The sequence below is a fragment of the Callithrix jacchus genome, chromosome 13, assembly GCF_049354715.1.
Source record: "Callithrix jacchus isolate 240 chromosome 13, calJac240_pri, whole genome shotgun sequence".
Taxonomy (NCBI): domain Eukaryota; kingdom Metazoa; phylum Chordata; class Mammalia; order Primates; family Cebidae; genus Callithrix; species Callithrix jacchus.
Window position 1 is genome coordinate 17,174,106 of NC_133514.1, and position 16,372 is coordinate 17,190,477.

The 16,372-nt window shown below is 36.3% G+C and overlaps 1 protein-coding gene and 1 long non-coding RNA gene across 8 annotated transcripts in view; one reads left to right on the forward strand and one right to left on the reverse strand.

Moving 5' to 3' along the window:
- LOC103787459 (uncharacterized) overlaps positions 1–16,372 on the forward strand; it is a 426,173-nt gene that overhangs the window by 241,696 nt on the left and 168,105 nt on the right. The gene's annotated exons all lie outside the window — the stretch shown is intronic.
- ADAM28 (ADAM metallopeptidase domain 28) overlaps positions 1–16,372 on the reverse strand; it is a 72,321-nt gene that overhangs the window by 52,585 nt on the left and 3,364 nt on the right. For 5 of the 6 annotated variants that reach the window (XR_004732669.3, XM_008979111.5, XM_008979110.5 and 2 more), the window contains exons 2-6: positions 13,406–13,512; positions 3,573–3,649; positions 3,303–3,381; positions 2,102–2,178; positions 17–209 (exon numbers count right to left, since the gene is read on the reverse strand). Coding sequence is in view for 5 of the 6 variants with exons in the window: in XM_008979111.5 (XP_008977359.4) it covers positions 17–209; positions 2,102–2,178; positions 3,303–3,381; positions 3,573–3,649; positions 13,406–13,512 (533 nt within the window). In the remaining variant the exon portion in view is untranslated. Of the gene's footprint in view, positions 1–16; positions 210–2,101; positions 2,179–3,302; positions 3,382–3,572; positions 3,650–13,405; positions 13,515–16,372 lie in introns of those variants that run through there. The other variant, XM_035269997.3, reaches the window with a different exon arrangement.

Below are 16,372 nucleotides of genomic sequence, written 5' to 3' on the forward strand. Positions count from 1 at the left end.
TCAAAGTTACACATACTACTAGTCTGGTGGCAGGTAGGGCAATCCTCCACTGAAAACCATGGGTCCACAACACACCGTCCATCCCGCAGGTGCCGTTATAATTCTTTTGATCAGGGTCATACTTGAAGAGTGCATGCTCCTGTCCATCCCAATTTATGGAGCTTAAAGGTTCAATAAAGTACCTTTGATTCCCCTGATTGAAGTAGCCCCTGAAAAACAATAGTTTTTTAAAGGGTTCTGGCTTCTTAACAAAAAATTATTGCATTGGGTTTATGCAGATTTATAAGATCTAAAAGAAGGACTTTAAAATTCCTAGTCATTGTCAAAAACAATTCAAGCTTTTGGCAATAAAATACAGTAAAAAATTACAGCTGAAGATATCTTGGAGATTATCTAAAGATTTTTCTACAAGGAAATAAGACATATTAGGGAGAAGTGACTGCTGCAATGTCATGTAAGCAACCATATCATTTGACTAGAATGAATATTTCCTGACACTTGGTCCAGCATACTTCCAGTTTTAAAACTATACTTGGTCTAAAGGTACACCTAAAATGAAAGAGACTTGAGAGTTTTATAGATAAGTGTTAAAACACTGGCTTTATAACTTATTCATTGTGATTCATTGGGAAAGTTCTTTAAACTCACAAGCCTCAGGTTTGCCACATTCATTTGTCATGATACGTACCTAGTATGGTGATAGTAAAGATTGAAAGTGAGAACATGTAAATTATATGACAAATCAATTTCTTCTCTATTTTATCTGGTAAAGCCCTGAACCAGGAGTAATTCAACCAGTATTCATTGAGTGCCCATTATTCATTAGGCATTAGACTAAGGATACACAGTAAAAATTAAGTCGTGATCTCTTTTCTTATAGAGCTTATGTTCAAATGAGGAAGATTGATGTGTATCAAATAATCACATAATATATATAATTACAGAGTAAGTACTTACACATAATTAGAATAGATAATTGGTGCGAAGAAAAAGTATGAGTATATAATCAACTAAATTAAGTGTACATAAAATTAGATAATGGCAAGAGTGGATGTAAGAAGATAAATTATGGCTTTATTGCAATGGTCTGCATAAGGAATCATGGTAGATGGACTAGGATGTTGCAGAAGAGACAGAATGAACAATTTCAGAAAGTGTTTAGAAGATATAATCAATAAGACTTGGTGAGGGATTGAAAATGCAGAGCTGAGAGGCAAGCAGACCTCAAGGAATTTAGGTTTCTGAATTGGGCAAGTGATTATTTGATTATACCATCAAGATAGAGAACATGGAAACAGTATCAGATTCAAGAGACAATCATTAGCTGGATTTAGGGCACACTGAGATTGAGATTTATTTAAGATATCCAGCTGAAAATATGTAAAAGATTAGATAAGTCTGGACATCAGAAGAATCACCTTACTGGGGACAGATACATGGTGTATCATTAACAGACAGAAATGTATGTCATAGTCATGGATAAGACAATCTAGAGAGACAGTTAAAAGTGAGGATAGAGTCTGGGTGTGGTGCCTCATGCCTGTAATCCCAGCAGTTGGGAGACAGAGTCAGATAGATCACTTGAGGTCAGGAGTTTGAGACCAACCTAGTCAACATGGTGAAACCCATGTCTACTAAAAATACAAAACTTAGCCAAGCTTGGTAGCAAGCATTTATAATCCCAGCTACTCGGAAGCCGGAGGCAAGAGAATTGCTTGAAACCAGGAGGCTGTGATTGCAGTGAGCTGAAATCGTACCATTACACTCCAGCCTGGGTGACAGAGACTCTGCCTAAAACAATGAAGTGAGAAGCAAGAGAGAGCAGCTCCCATTCCCTAAAGATTCTTAGTCCATAACTGGAACTCAAAACCCTGTATTTTTTTAATGAGCTAACAAAAATGTCTTTGAAAACAATTCAGATATGTAATTTGCAAACTGCTATCAAAAGAAGTGGTGTTTCTTCAAATTTCAACATTTTATGGCCCTTAGGATGCATATTATCATTAGGAAAATTAATGATATTTGGGATGAATCTGGTTTGTTAGATGCATACACAAATAATACAATCATAGGTGCATGCAAAACATTCCCGAAGTCTTACCTTAGACCCCTACATGTGCTGATGCTAGCATCAGAAACCTCTTCATTAAGAATATGTCCTTGATAATAGCAATCATCCTAAAAGAAAAGGGGTTTTGTAAAGAGAAGTACCTGTGAATTTTAGAGCCACTGCTAAAGTTGCATTTGAAATCGTGAAACAGGATTTTAAATGCTTCAAGCCATATTCTGCTAAACAACAGTAAACTCGGAGATGTTTATTAAATAAAAGCTGTCATATAAGTTAAAATTATTAATGTAAGTTAACAATCCCAAAATATTTACAAGATATTAACCATCAGTGTTGACTAGGATAAATGTTAATAATGTTTAGAAGAAATACATTTGGATATGTAACTTTAAACCTGACCCCTTAAAACACTGGGCATTCATTTTTCCTTTTTGCTGATTTCTCATTAACTTTTTCCAGCAAAGATCAACAAGCTTTTTTGCAAAGGGTGGGTTATTCAGATTGGGTTTTTTTTTTTTAATTTCTTGATTTATCTAAATCAAGTGTTCCATCTAAAGTGTTCCATCAGATTAACCGGATGAGCACATTTCTTGCCTCCATTTGGAGAAAGATGCCCGTCTTAACATTTTCTCATGTGGGTGTTCCATGAAGGATCTTTCTAGTTTGGGATAGATGAGGTGCTTGCCCATGTAAACTTGTATTATTGCTGTAAGGAAGACTGCTTGAAGGACTTCTCATGGAAAATGTAGCTCAGAAAAAGAAGTAATGGTGCATGACCCCTCACATGGCTACACACTGTCATTTGCTCAGTCTAAGAAAAGATGTGCAGTGAACAGGAGTAAAGAGAAATTGTTTAAGAAAAATAATTCTGCAATTGCCATTGAGGAAATAGTCTTGGTTTGAAAGATCAAAAGCCTAGAGAAATGATAAAATTGACTGAGAGAACCAGCAGTATGTAACTCTTCACTCTCAAGAAAATAACATGTTCCTTCTACCCACTCTCCTACAGGAGTGTTTAAAGGCTACAAAAACTTACCAGAGTTGCCAGGAAATGGTTTTTTTCTTGTTAAAATATAAAAAAAGAAAAGTGGAAGATCAATTATTTAATTACTACTGCAAAAAAAATACTAATGTTATAAATGCAGTTTCACTTCTACTTTTTGCCTGGCAAGGACACTGCCTTTAGGTCTTTGGGTAAAACCCCTAGTAAAGAATTGAAGAGAATCTGTCATACCATTATTTGTGGGCTTGTGGTGATCGCCTTTCCAGTGGAATTATAATATGTTTCCGTGTAGCCTGTTGCAAGGAGATTCCTGGAGAAAAAAATACAAAAATGTTGTGGTTACTTGTGGTGGTTGCAAAGTCCAGTAACTTCTCCAGTCATTTGAGAGTAAAAGCTGATTAGTCCAGGTGTGTGTGACCCATAAGCAGTAACAGACTCAGCACACTTTCCACATGCTGCATTGCTCTTGCTGAAAATCATATCAAAGGTAAAGATACTTACTTGTTTTTTTTCAAATAAAGCACCACAATTTTTCCATTAACTGTCATTTCATACTTTAATTCAGTTTCAAATTGTTCCTGCAAAAATGTACAAACACTTACTTGTAATTAAAAACAGATATTTATTCCTGCAAAAATGTACAAACACTTGTAATTAAAAACTAATATTTATTTGACAATTATATTTCTATCTCTTTACTCATTAGCAAGCAATATCTGCTTTTTTAGCACTATAATACCAAATGCTTTCCTATTCTCCTTTTAACAGATCAAACAACCCTGGCAACTAAATAGACAAATTATCTGAGAGCCTTATATCCACACCCATCCATCCATCCATCCATCCATCCATCCATCCATCTGTCCATTTATCCATCCATCCCTGCATTATACAAGTATTGTTTGAGTGAATGCTGGTTCTTTGCAGGATACTGCTTGGTTCTGAAAATTTAACTCTAGGCAAAAAACATTGTTGCTTACTGTCAGAGAGCTTATAATCTTGTGAAAAGACAGGCAATGAGGTGAGTTACATGCATGGTAATGGATGTTTGTACTAGGATCTCTAACATCTTAAGGACAGGAAAGGCTTTTTTGAGGATGTAATGATTAAAAGGAGACATAAATTACCCAGGTGAAGTAAGGGAAGTTATCTGAGTAGAAGGAATAGTATGCAAAGAGGCCTAAAAACCTCCACTGCATTTCATGATTTTTGGCCTTGAGGTCTTCTCAAGACTAAGTGCAACATCAACTCTGAGAAACATAACAGGGATATATACTGCAACGTGAGGAAGAACCATTAAGAAGATACTGCAGTCCTAGGTATAGGAGGAAGAAATATTACATCAAGTAAACCACATAAAAGGAAAATTATTTTAAACTTAGACTTAGGTATATAAGGAGAGCTATTGAGGACTACATAGACTTATTTTAAAGATGTTTATGGGGACTTACTCTGTGGGTTCTGAAGTATGCATCAAGAGAAGTAAGTGCACCTTGCTTAGGAGAGTACTCATTAGAAGGAAATGATTTTGGTTTTACTTAGTAAGACTAGCTGGCCACAGAAACCTATAGATCCAAATTGTCTTTAAAAGTAATGTCATGGGTCACATTTAGACTTTGGTCTGTAAATCAGGGTTATTAGTTGTGGTTGCACTCATTATCTAAAAAATTATTGGGAAGTGCCTGGTTGATTGTCATTAAACAGGTGTAAATGTGATAGACCAAAGGTGGTTGAGAAACACATATTACGAATGGAGTTCTGTTTCCTCTGTTGTGTTGCACCTTAGGTCAAGCCTTCCTTCTCTCCCTTCCCTTCTGGCCAGGGTGGTATCTCAACTTACAGAGGTACAATGCATGCTAGAGTCATCCGATCATGAGTACTATGCTAGGATTTAGCTGTCTCCAAAGTCAATTGTTATGGTCCATACCTTCCTTAAACCTTCAGTTGTTGAGGTCTGCTCTGTTGTCTGTAATCCCAGACCATAAATATCCCTCACAGTGGGCCTAGATAAGTAGAGGCTGATACACTTAGCTTATTTTCATGGATGGCAGGAACTGGAAAGAGCCAGGGCATTGAAAATAAAAGGGAGAATAGTCATAACCTTTTATTGTTCAGGTTTAAGAAAGGCTAGCTAGAATGAAGCTATGAGAATGATACCAAATATGGTCTTCTACCAGAAATGGCCTTCCACATATCTGCTTCCTGGCAGCAATGGATTTTTAGTAGATTTAGTTACTAAAACTTTAGTTGAAGGTTGTTTTAGAAAAGAATAAATGCCTTTGGAGTGGAGTTTTAGCCCACACTGGCATAAAGATTATGGATGGAAGGAAAGATCGAGGAAGAAAGCCAGGGGCCTCTGTGAAAGAGAGTACACTGGGTAATGTATAACCATACTTTCGCAAGAGAGTTCCCTGGTGGAGAGCAAGGTCTGAGGATAAGAAGCGTGTTCTGTTTGTGTACTCTGCGGGTTCTGAAGTATGTGCCAAGAGAAGTAAGATGCACCTTGATTTGGAGGAGGAAGAAAGGAAATGATTTTGGTTTTACTTAGTAAGACTAGCTGGCCACAGAAACATATAGATCCAAACTGCCTTTAAAAATAATGTCATGGCTCACATTTAGTTGGTAGATTGCAAAAGCCACAGACTTGGATGGTCCTGTAAAGGACCAAAGAAACAAATCTGTAAAGTCATGGTCATATCAATGGGCACACAGGAAATATCAAGGGCAGTTCTGGAAGACCTAGAGAGGCTCTTCATTCTAGCAAGTCAACAGTTGTTCAAAACATACAGTCAGTCCACGAGCTCTAGAAACCCTGCTAAATCAGCTAATGGGCTTGAAAGAGTTCCCAATATGAGGGAGGAATTGTGCTGTAAGATATTTCCTTCTATGACATGGGCCAATAGCAAGATGGTTTGGGCCTCTAAGAACATGTACAATTTGGATGCTGAATTCTATGAAGAATAGTTACTGTCTTTAGATTGTAAGTTCCTAGCATCAGGAACTTCCATTGAGTTTGTGTTGAATATATATCTATGCAGGTTTATGAGTTCTATGCTCCAGTCACATTCATTCATTGTCCATTAGTTTACTTACTCATTTGATCATTTATTTAACACATACTTATTTCATCTTTCTTATGTGATTCATATAAAATATAATTGTGAATATAATCATGAATAAAATATTCAAAGTTCTACCTTGTTCTTTACCTCCAGCCCCCAGAAATTTGTACACAGGGAGTATTTCAGTCTAGCTGAAATACTAAGCAATGTGTCATGTGTGATCAATGCAGAAAGATGGTGTCACACCCATGGCATAGATCACAGGTAAAGCCAGTGCCTCAGTTCTGTGGTTGTATAATAAAACAACACAGGGCACAGTCATATAATCATAACTACAAAAGTCCCCCATCTTTTCACTGTCTTGAGAAGTGAAGTACTTAATCTAGGATGAGACCTATGAAGCATGTATAGGATACAGAGGTCCCCTTGATCATAAGGGTGGTCCACTGCACTATGAATTCTAGATCGTTTCAAATAGTATTTGCTAATCAACTCTTTGCACAGGGAAGACCAATAGTCTCAACACAGAAACTGCAAAGGTAACTCCCAAGAACTTGGCTTGTCCTCCACCAACCTGGAGGACAGTGTTGTTATTGGTCATAAGGTGTGCCTGAGAGACTACAGAAGACTCTGTGCCAATGGAAATCATATACCTGTTGTGTGACAAAAAAAGATGTTACTACCTTCTTTAGTTTGTGTTTGTAAAACAAGTAGACATGGCAGAACCAAATAACTCCAAGAGGGCAGGATTGAGATATGAGGCATGCAGCAGCATAGGAGCCTTAGGTCTGTGAATAGGACAGAAGCTGGAATCATGGGGAGATGGCTGCAGTTTAGTTCTGGATGTTCACAGGGTGATATCAAAAGCCACATGATAGGATTGCCAGATCAAATACAGGATGCTAGTTAAATGTGAATCCCAGATAAACAGAATACTTTTTGTTTATAAATATAAACATAGAATACTTCTTTAAATACATAAGCCCCATATGACAATTGTGACATACTAATCAAATAGTTATTGTTTATTTGAAATTTAAGTTTAACTGGGCATCCTTTGTTTCTGTTTGCTAAATGTGACAACCCTGCACATGGAGGAGTTTAGAAGATGTGAGAAAGAATGGAAACTAGAGATCAGTGACTAAGAAAAAGAAATGCAAACGCACTAACTAGGAAAATTAGATTCATTCTGCTGTAATGCATCTTTATAATATCAGAAATGTTGTGTGGGATATACCAATACAAAACATTTTACTGTTTGTCTGAAAATCAAACTTAACTAGTATTCTGTATTTCTTTTTTTGGGGGGGGTGGGGAGGAAGGCAGGAAGGGAGGGAAGAAGGACGGTAGGGAGGAAGAAAGGGATGAAGGAAGGAAGGAAGGGAGGGAGGAAGCGGGGAGGGAGGGAGGGAGGGAGGGAAGGGAAGGAAGGAAATCAAGCAATGAGAGAGACATTGCCGACCTGGATCTAGAGGTTTACAAGTTGATTTCTTTTTTTTTTTTGAGAGAAGGAAAGAAAAAAAAAATAAGTAAAGGAGAGGAAGAAAGAGGAAGAGAAAGAGGGAGAGTAAATGGAAATATTGCTTTATTTTGAAAAAAATTGAGTATTAATAATGACCAATCAATGTTTCATTTAAACTTATGGGTAGAATACAGATGAAATACAGCAGCCCTACCATGTGACTTTTGACATCTTCCTGTGCACAACCGGAACTAAATCCTAGCAGAAGTTACTGCTAACAGTTAAGCCACATAGTTAGTGTGAGGTGATTCAAAGGTATCACCTGACACCTGAGATATTAAAGAGTAAACATGGGAGGGTTTTATTTATTTCTGAGATGCTGTGGAACCATTCAGTGCTCATTCCATTATATTCATCAGGCCGGATAATGTATTCTCTTCTACTCTCTACAACTAAAGGAAGCAGGAGAGGACTTGGAAATGTAACAGATAAAACTAAAAAAAAATTCAAGTAAGATTTTCCACTTAAACATTAAAGGTTCTCATTACTTAGGTAATTTTTTCTTCAATTATCTGTAGTATTTATTTTAATACTCTTACTTCCTTTAGAGATAAAATTAATGTGCTTTGCAAGTATTTATTTAGACCAAGAGGTATTTATGAAACAGGTATTTTTGTTCTAGGACAAGGGTTGGCAGATGAGGGTGAAGGAGGAGTAGGGACATGTTAAAGACATAAAAAGAAAACCTTTTAAAAATTTACCTGGAGACTTTCAAATCAGAAGTGAAGGTTACAGTTACTATCATAGAAACACATGCACACACACATACACTTGTGAACACACCATTGCTACAGACACAAAATTAAAGTTTCTTTTTAAAATCAGTAGCCAAACTTTATATTACCGACTGTGACTGGTACACAATTTCAGGATAGGGACATACTAGTATATATATGAATATGGCAACTTGACTTAACAAAGATTATAAGGGACTGTAAATGTAGAGAGAAACTTTTAAGTAGTAAGAAATCCATTAAAAAGGGCATAGAAGGAAAAATGAGCATATTATTAAGAAAGGAAAAGAGAATACCAAGGTTGTCTAACAGTTTATGTTGAGAAGAAGAATTTTAAAATGAAGGATTATTAACTGGGACATGAAGCCACAAAAATTGAAAATTAGTCATAAGAAGTGAAATATGATGGGCTACATAGGGCAAGGCCATAGCATAATTTTTTTTTTGACATGGAATTTTGCTTTTGAAGACCATGTTGGAGTGCACTGGCACAATTTCAGGTCACTGCAACCTCTGCCTCCTGGGTTCAAAGGATTCTCCTACCTCAGCTTCCCGAGTAGTTGAGATTATGGGTGCCCACCACTAAGCTCAGGTAATGTTTTGTATTTTTAGTGAAGATGTGGTTTCACAATGTTGGCCAGGTTGATCATGAACTCCTGACCTCAGGTGATCTACTCACACCAGCTTCCCAAAGTGCTGGGGTCACAGTGCACCCTGCCCATAACATAATCTTGAATAAGGAGTTAAAATTTGTATCCGGTCTTATTTTTCATATATAATATCCCAAAATATTTTTATAAGTAGTATCATGATCATCTCCACTTTAGGACAAGGAATTTAAAGTTTATATTTTTCTACATTTATACAGAGAGAATTTACAAAATTTACAGGTAAACACAAACTAATCCTCTGATTTTAGATTCTATACACTTTCACTTTGGATGAGGAAAATGTAACGTTTGTGTAGCCATTTAACCTAGTAATGGACTAGATAAAGAATATAACTGCAATAAAAATAAAGCGTATTATATCAACCTCATCCATCTACTCAATCATTGCAAAAATTAATACTATTCATCTAGTATGGGCCAGTAACTAGTCTATGGCTTTTGTTAATAAAAATATATTATATGAAGCTCAAATTTATTTTTTACAGTTGTTAAGAAATCACTTTACAGATGCAATTAAAAACACTTTACCTATGTTTAAATTTTCCTCAATATGTTCAGTGAAAAAATGGTATTTGGCATTTGTGTGTATGAGTGTGTATGCGTAAATGTTGGCATTTCGGAAACGTTGTTTACTGTGAGCCAACAACACATAAAGAGATAGATAATTTGTAAATTTCCAGAAGGAGGCAATTAATCATTGCTTTAGTAGCTAAAGGCTGATAACACAGAAAATGCAGGTGAACTCGTAAAAAGTCAGCTGATGGATAACAAGGAAAGTGAAGGACTTCTTCAAGGAGAACACAAACCACTGCTTAAGGAAATCAGAGAGAACACAAACAAATGGAAAAAACATTCCATGCTCATGGATAGGAAGAATAAATACTGTGAAAATAGCCATACTGCCCACAGTAATTTAGAATCAATGCTATTCTCATTAAACTACCATTGATATTCTTCACAGAATTAGAAAAAATTACTTTAAAATTTATATGGAACAAAAAAAGAGCCTGTATAGCCAAGACAATCTTCAGTAAAAAGAACAAAGCTGGAGGCATTATACTACCGTACTTCAAAGTAAACCTCAAGGCTAACCAAAACAGCATGGTACTGTGCAAAACAGACACATAGACCAATGGAATAGGATAGAGAAGTCGGAAATAAGACCATGCATCTATAATCCTCTGATCTTGGACAAACCTTACAAAAACAAGAAATAGGAAAAAGATTTCCTATTTAACAAATGGTGCTGAGAGTACTGGCTAGCCACATGCAGAAAACTGAAACTGGACCCCTGTGTTACACCTTCTACAAAAATTAACCCAAGATAGATTAAAGACTTAAATGTAAACCCCAAAACTGTAAAAACCCTAGAAGAAAATCTAGGCAATGCCATTCAGGACATAAACACAGGCAAAGATTTCATGACAAAATCATCAAAAGCAATTGCAGCAAATGGAAAAAATGACAAACGGGATCTAATAAAACCAGAGTTTCTGTGCTGCAAAAGAAACTATCACCAGGGTAAACAAACAATCTACAGAATGAGATAAAAATTTTTATGATCTATCCATCTGATGAAAGTTGAATATCCAGAATCTACAAGGAACTGACTTAAATTTACAAGAAAAACAAATACACAAACAATCCTATTAAAAAGTGGGCAAAGGACATGAACAGACACTTCTCAAAAGAACGCATTCATGTAGCCACCAAACATGAACAGCAGCTTAACATCGCTGATCATTAGAGAAATGCAAATCAAAACCACAGTGAGATACTATCTCATGCCAGTCAAAATGGTGATTATTAATAAGTCAACAAACAATAGGTGCTGTCAAGCCTGTGGAGAAATAGTAATGCTTTTATACTGTTAGTGGGAATGTAAATTAGTTCAACCATTGTGGAAGACAGTGTGGCAATTCCTCAAAGACCGACAACCAGAAATACCATTTGACCCAGCAATCCCATTACTGCGTATATACCCAAAGGAAAAGAAATCATTCTATTACAAAGATACATGCATGCACATGTTTTTGTAGCACTATGCACAATAGCAGTGACATGGAATCAACCCAAATCCTCATCAATGATAGACTGGAAAAAAAAAAGGTGGTACATATACCCCATGGAATACTATGCAACCATAAAAAGGAACAGAATCATGTCCTTTGCAGGTATATGGATGGAGCTAGAATCCACTATGCTCAGCAAATACACACAGGAACAGAAAACTAAACACCACATTTTTTTTATGGCATTTTAGGTTTTGGGGTACATGTGAAGAACATGTAAGATTATTGCATAGGTACACACACGGCAGCGTGGTTTGCTGCCTTCCTCCCCATCACCTGTATCTGGCATTTCTCCCCAAGTTATCCCTCCCAACTCCCCACCCTCCGCTGTGCCTCCCCTGTTTCCCCCTGACAGACCCCAGTGTGTGATGCTCCCATCCCTGTGTCCATGTGTTCTCATTGTTCAACACCTGCCTACTAGTGAGAACATGCGGTGTTTGATTTTCTGTTCTTGTGTCAGTTTGCTGAGGATAATGGTTTCCAGGTTCATCCATATCCCTACAAAGGACACAAACAATGAGAACACATGGACACAGGGAGGGGAACAACACACACAAAGTTGTCGTGGGGGCTGGGGTAAGGGAGAGCGTCAGGAAAAATAAGTAATGCATGCTGGGCTTAATACCTAGGTGACGGGTTAATAGATGCAGCAAACCACGATGGATACATTTATCTATGTAACAAACCTGCACATCCTGTATGTGTATCACAGAACTTAAAATAGAATTTTTAAAAAGAAAAAATTATTAGAAAAGGATTCAGCTGATGAGTCTCTTATTTTTACCAGTAAATGATATAACAAAATGGTCAGTGTCTCAGAGTTACAGTGTGACTTTGAGACTTTACTGTAATAGGACCTGAGCTACCTTAATGGCCACAAAGTCTCTGCTGATTCCAAAAAGACTCTTCAGAGAACTTACGGATTCTCTCACATATGAAATTAATTTAGCTGCTTGGGTAGGCAGCCACAAATAATAGTAACATATAAACTTATTTGGAGTCAAACAAAGCTTTGAATCTTAGCTCTAAAACATATTAGCTGTGTGCTGCTAGGCAGGGTACTTAACTTTTCTGAGCCTCTACCTCTCTACTTAGAAATAAAATTCTATAAAAATACATTTATGTTGTATAGTTGTTGAAAGGACTAAATATAAAAATATATTAATAATCCTTTTATTTTCCAACTTTTAGGTTCAGGGGATACCTGTGTTAGTTTGCTATATGGGTAAATCGCATGTCATGGGGGTTTGGTGTTGTTAATGAAAAGATTACTTTTTCATAATATGCAACAGGAAAAAAGGTGCCTGACATTTTAAAGGAACTGTTAGGAAGCATTTGAAGAAAGTCATATTGGAGCGTAATCCAATGCATATGGGTTCCATCTGAAGTTAGTGAAACCATTTGGTCGATAGCTAATTACTTTGAGAAAGAGGGTCAACTACAGGATCTGCTATCATAAATTTGCTTTAGAAGAAATGCTATGGGAAATGATGCCTGGTAAGGTAATATGTCCACCTAGTGTGTTCAGTATTTCTGTAAACTATTATTTATGTCTCATTTATCTGTATTTTTCTGGCTCCCAGAAGAAGACTTAACAGTGCAGGTAATTATAACATTGTTGTTGAATGAATCATCATATTTTAGCTTTCTTGTTAGAATTAATAAACGTTTATTGAGTGATTGCTGACTGAGAATATGTTGTTTCATTTGTAGTAAGAAACATGCAAACGTTAACAGGAGCCTATTTAGAAAAGACAGATACATTTCATGTTAATGTGCATGCATGTGTACATTGCATTCACGTGCTGTATTTTATTTTCTGTTTTAATTGTCATAGTTGTGTTAGATGACAGGTAATGTTGAGATAAGAAGATAGAGATAGGTAGGTAGGTGGCATCCAATTTTCTTTGTAAGTACTTAGAATAAATTATCATAAACTGTTCAATTTACTCTGTTACCTTGGACATTTTCTTTCACTTCTCAGAAAATTGATTTGTAAAAGAGGCTAATAATATAACTTTGGGTTATAATGAAGATTTTTTAAAAGGTCAAAAACAAATACAAATGTAATCATTGTTATTTAACCCCAAGGTGTAATCACTAAAAATATCACAAAGTCCACTTTGATACACACAGACAGGCGCGTGCACACATGCGCACACACACATAAACACAAACACATATAAATCTCATATCTATCTCTTATCTCACATGTGTGAGATATATATATACACATTTCAAATCAAGATTATTTGATAAATCAAAAGCTGTACCTTTTGCTCTGGCTCTTTGATCTCTCTTCTTTTACGTAGTGGATGAAGTCTTATAGGATAAACCACTTCATAGTTCTTCAAGCCAGGGAGTTCTTTTATAGCACTTGCTGAGAGAAAAGAGAAAAAGAAAAGATTTTTCCAGGTAAAAGTGAAGTAGGCTGGTCAGTAATGGCCATCCTTACTGCATCCCAGTGAACGATGCTACATGCAGAAGCCTGAAATGATGAATGTCAGCGTTATTAATGTGCTCACACCAGAAGAAAACGACATCAGAAACCCTGTCTTTACTCTTAACGTTTTACTTTAACCTATATCTGTGTCTTCTGATATTTCCCCATTAAAAGTTTACGAGTGTCTCTCTATTTAGAGAAAGTATTTCTTTTGGATTTTTCCACTTCTCCTTAGCTTTGATCCCTGTGGTACAGGGACATAGCAGCAGCACAAGGCAAAAAGAAATAAAGACAGAAGCCAAAGTAATCCTCTGAGAAGCTAATCAGTCCCCCAAAAATTGAGTTGAAGCACTGGAAACCATACAATGTTTAAAAAAATAAAATAACTAATGTACACAATTTTTTATTTTATTTTTCTTGAATTTGAAAACAGCAATGTTCTATACTAATGAAAAAAACTGTCACAGTAAGAAAAGGCTCCAATACTAGGTTTATAGAATGTGGTGGCATAAGCAGTACAGATAAACCTTCATTTTACATACCAACATTTTGAAATGAAAATAGAGAAGCCAGTAACTCAAACAGAATCAGAGGCCTGGGAGGACTTTTTGAGCCTGCAGTCTTATTGAAAGAGAACTAAAAAGTGATTTGATCCAACCTATCTGCATCTTAAATGCTCCTCTCCATGTTGTTTTTAGAAGTCATTTTGTTTAATTTTATTTTGAGACAAGGTCTCACTCTGCTACCAAGCTGGAATGCAGTGGCGCACACACAGCTCACTGCAGCCTCAACCTCCTGGGCTCCAGCCATCCTTCACCTCAGCCTCCAGAGTAGCTGGGACTACAGGTATGCACCACCATGCCTGGCTATTTTTTTTTTCCTATCAGAGAAGAGGTCTCGCTGTGTTGCCCAGGCTGGTCTCAAACTCTCAGTGTCTAGCAATCCTCCTGGCTCAGCCTCCCAAAGTTCTGGGGTAACAGGCATGAGCCACTGCACCTGGCCTGGAAGTCATTGTAGAGAGTTTTCAATTTTCTCAAACCGAACTTTAGATTTTCTATTTTCTTTTTGATTTGCCCATGTGGTCTCATCTCTGCTCTGTGTATAGTTAATAGACCTGCTTCTTAGCTGCTGAAGGTGGGAGCAGGCTTAACCAGAGTGTAGACTGCAATAGCAGAGTGGGGCCTAACTCAACAACTTCCTAAGATTGGAACTGGAAATGTTTGATTCTCTTCTCTGGGCAAGGACTAAGAGGGTCTCTAAACATAATCCTAGTTCATTAAAGTACTAAAATCTAAGTTGTATGGTGAGATACATTTATGTTACTTTGGTTGATCTTTTAACACAACTGAGGCACTTAATAAGTATTATTTATTGCTTACCTAGGAGGACTGTACACATTCCAGTCACATCCCACAGAGCAAAACTCATTTAAAAAAATTTTTTAAGAAACTAAAGCAGAAACTTTCAAAAAGTCTTAGTATTGTTGATTTTTTAAATCATTTGAGCATGACTTAAATTCATTTGACTACTCGAGTCATTTACATTTAACTTGGAAGAATAGAAAAAGGGTTTAAACTGGCTAAGAACTTTTTGAGTCACAAATGGGGTGTTAAAATCTTGAAAAATCTTTTCTTTCAGTGGTTTAAGAGTTACTCTAAAAAAGAAATTCAAAAGCCATGGCACTGACACTAGAATACCTTATTTTTTTATTTGGTTTGGGTGTTTAAATCATTTTAAAAACAGGAGGCTGATTGAATGGTTTTTCAAGCTAGTTCAAGTGATTTATGATCGATGTAAATAAATACAGAATTCCCTATAACATCTTTGAAGAGTCAGTGATCATTAATTAGGAAAGGTAAATTCTGACCCATTGTGATAAAATAAGCCTCCTTACATTGTCACACTTCAAGAACAACATCACAAGGTTCTTCAGTCCTCATTTCTTGCTCTCACAGAGGTAATCACTGGGCATCTTTTATTTCTATTAAATTAACTTTTGGTAAAGGAAAACAATAACATCAGTTATAAAACTTTTTTGTAACTTAAGTTCAAAAACCGAAAGAAATATTAAATCAATCATTCTTTTTCTGAGTTAAAATGTTTGTAATTATTGTAATTATTTGGCAATAATAAGATGCCAAAAGGTAAGAAAATTGCTCCTGCCAGAAATTAACTGATGATATTGACACAATCACATGCTGCCTCCTTAACTCAGGGACACAGAACAAGCATACAGTATGGCACCAACATGCTGCCTGGTGTATTACAGTAGTTAATCAATGCAGTTAGTCTTGTTAAAACAGAGTTCACAAAGACAAATTTCACCAATGTTGCAGCCAACATAAATCCTTTAAAATGCTATATGAGCACTCACATGATTCTAACAGGAAATACTAGTCCAAGCTGCCTTCATGGAATAAAATAATAGCTGCATTCCTGATTATTTATATAGAAGCAGAAAATGAAGTGAGTTTCCTTCTCAACACCACTCAGAAACAGTGAGAAGAAAAACTGGCCCATCTACACAACACAAATTTTCTCTCGCATGCACACTGACCTCTATGCTTCTAGTTAGTATCTGAATTCTAATGTTTCATGAAATCAAAAATGACAATCTGGCTCTTAAATATGGGCTCAAAATATGTAAGTTAGCTATGAAATCTATTTCCAACTTTCCAGTGGCGGAACACTTCCAAATGGAAACAAAAATCAGAGCAAAACAAAACAACAGCAACAAAAAACACATTTTTTTTCAAAGCCTTTGGCAACCTCTCAGTCTCTTTAGTTTGAAGTGAAT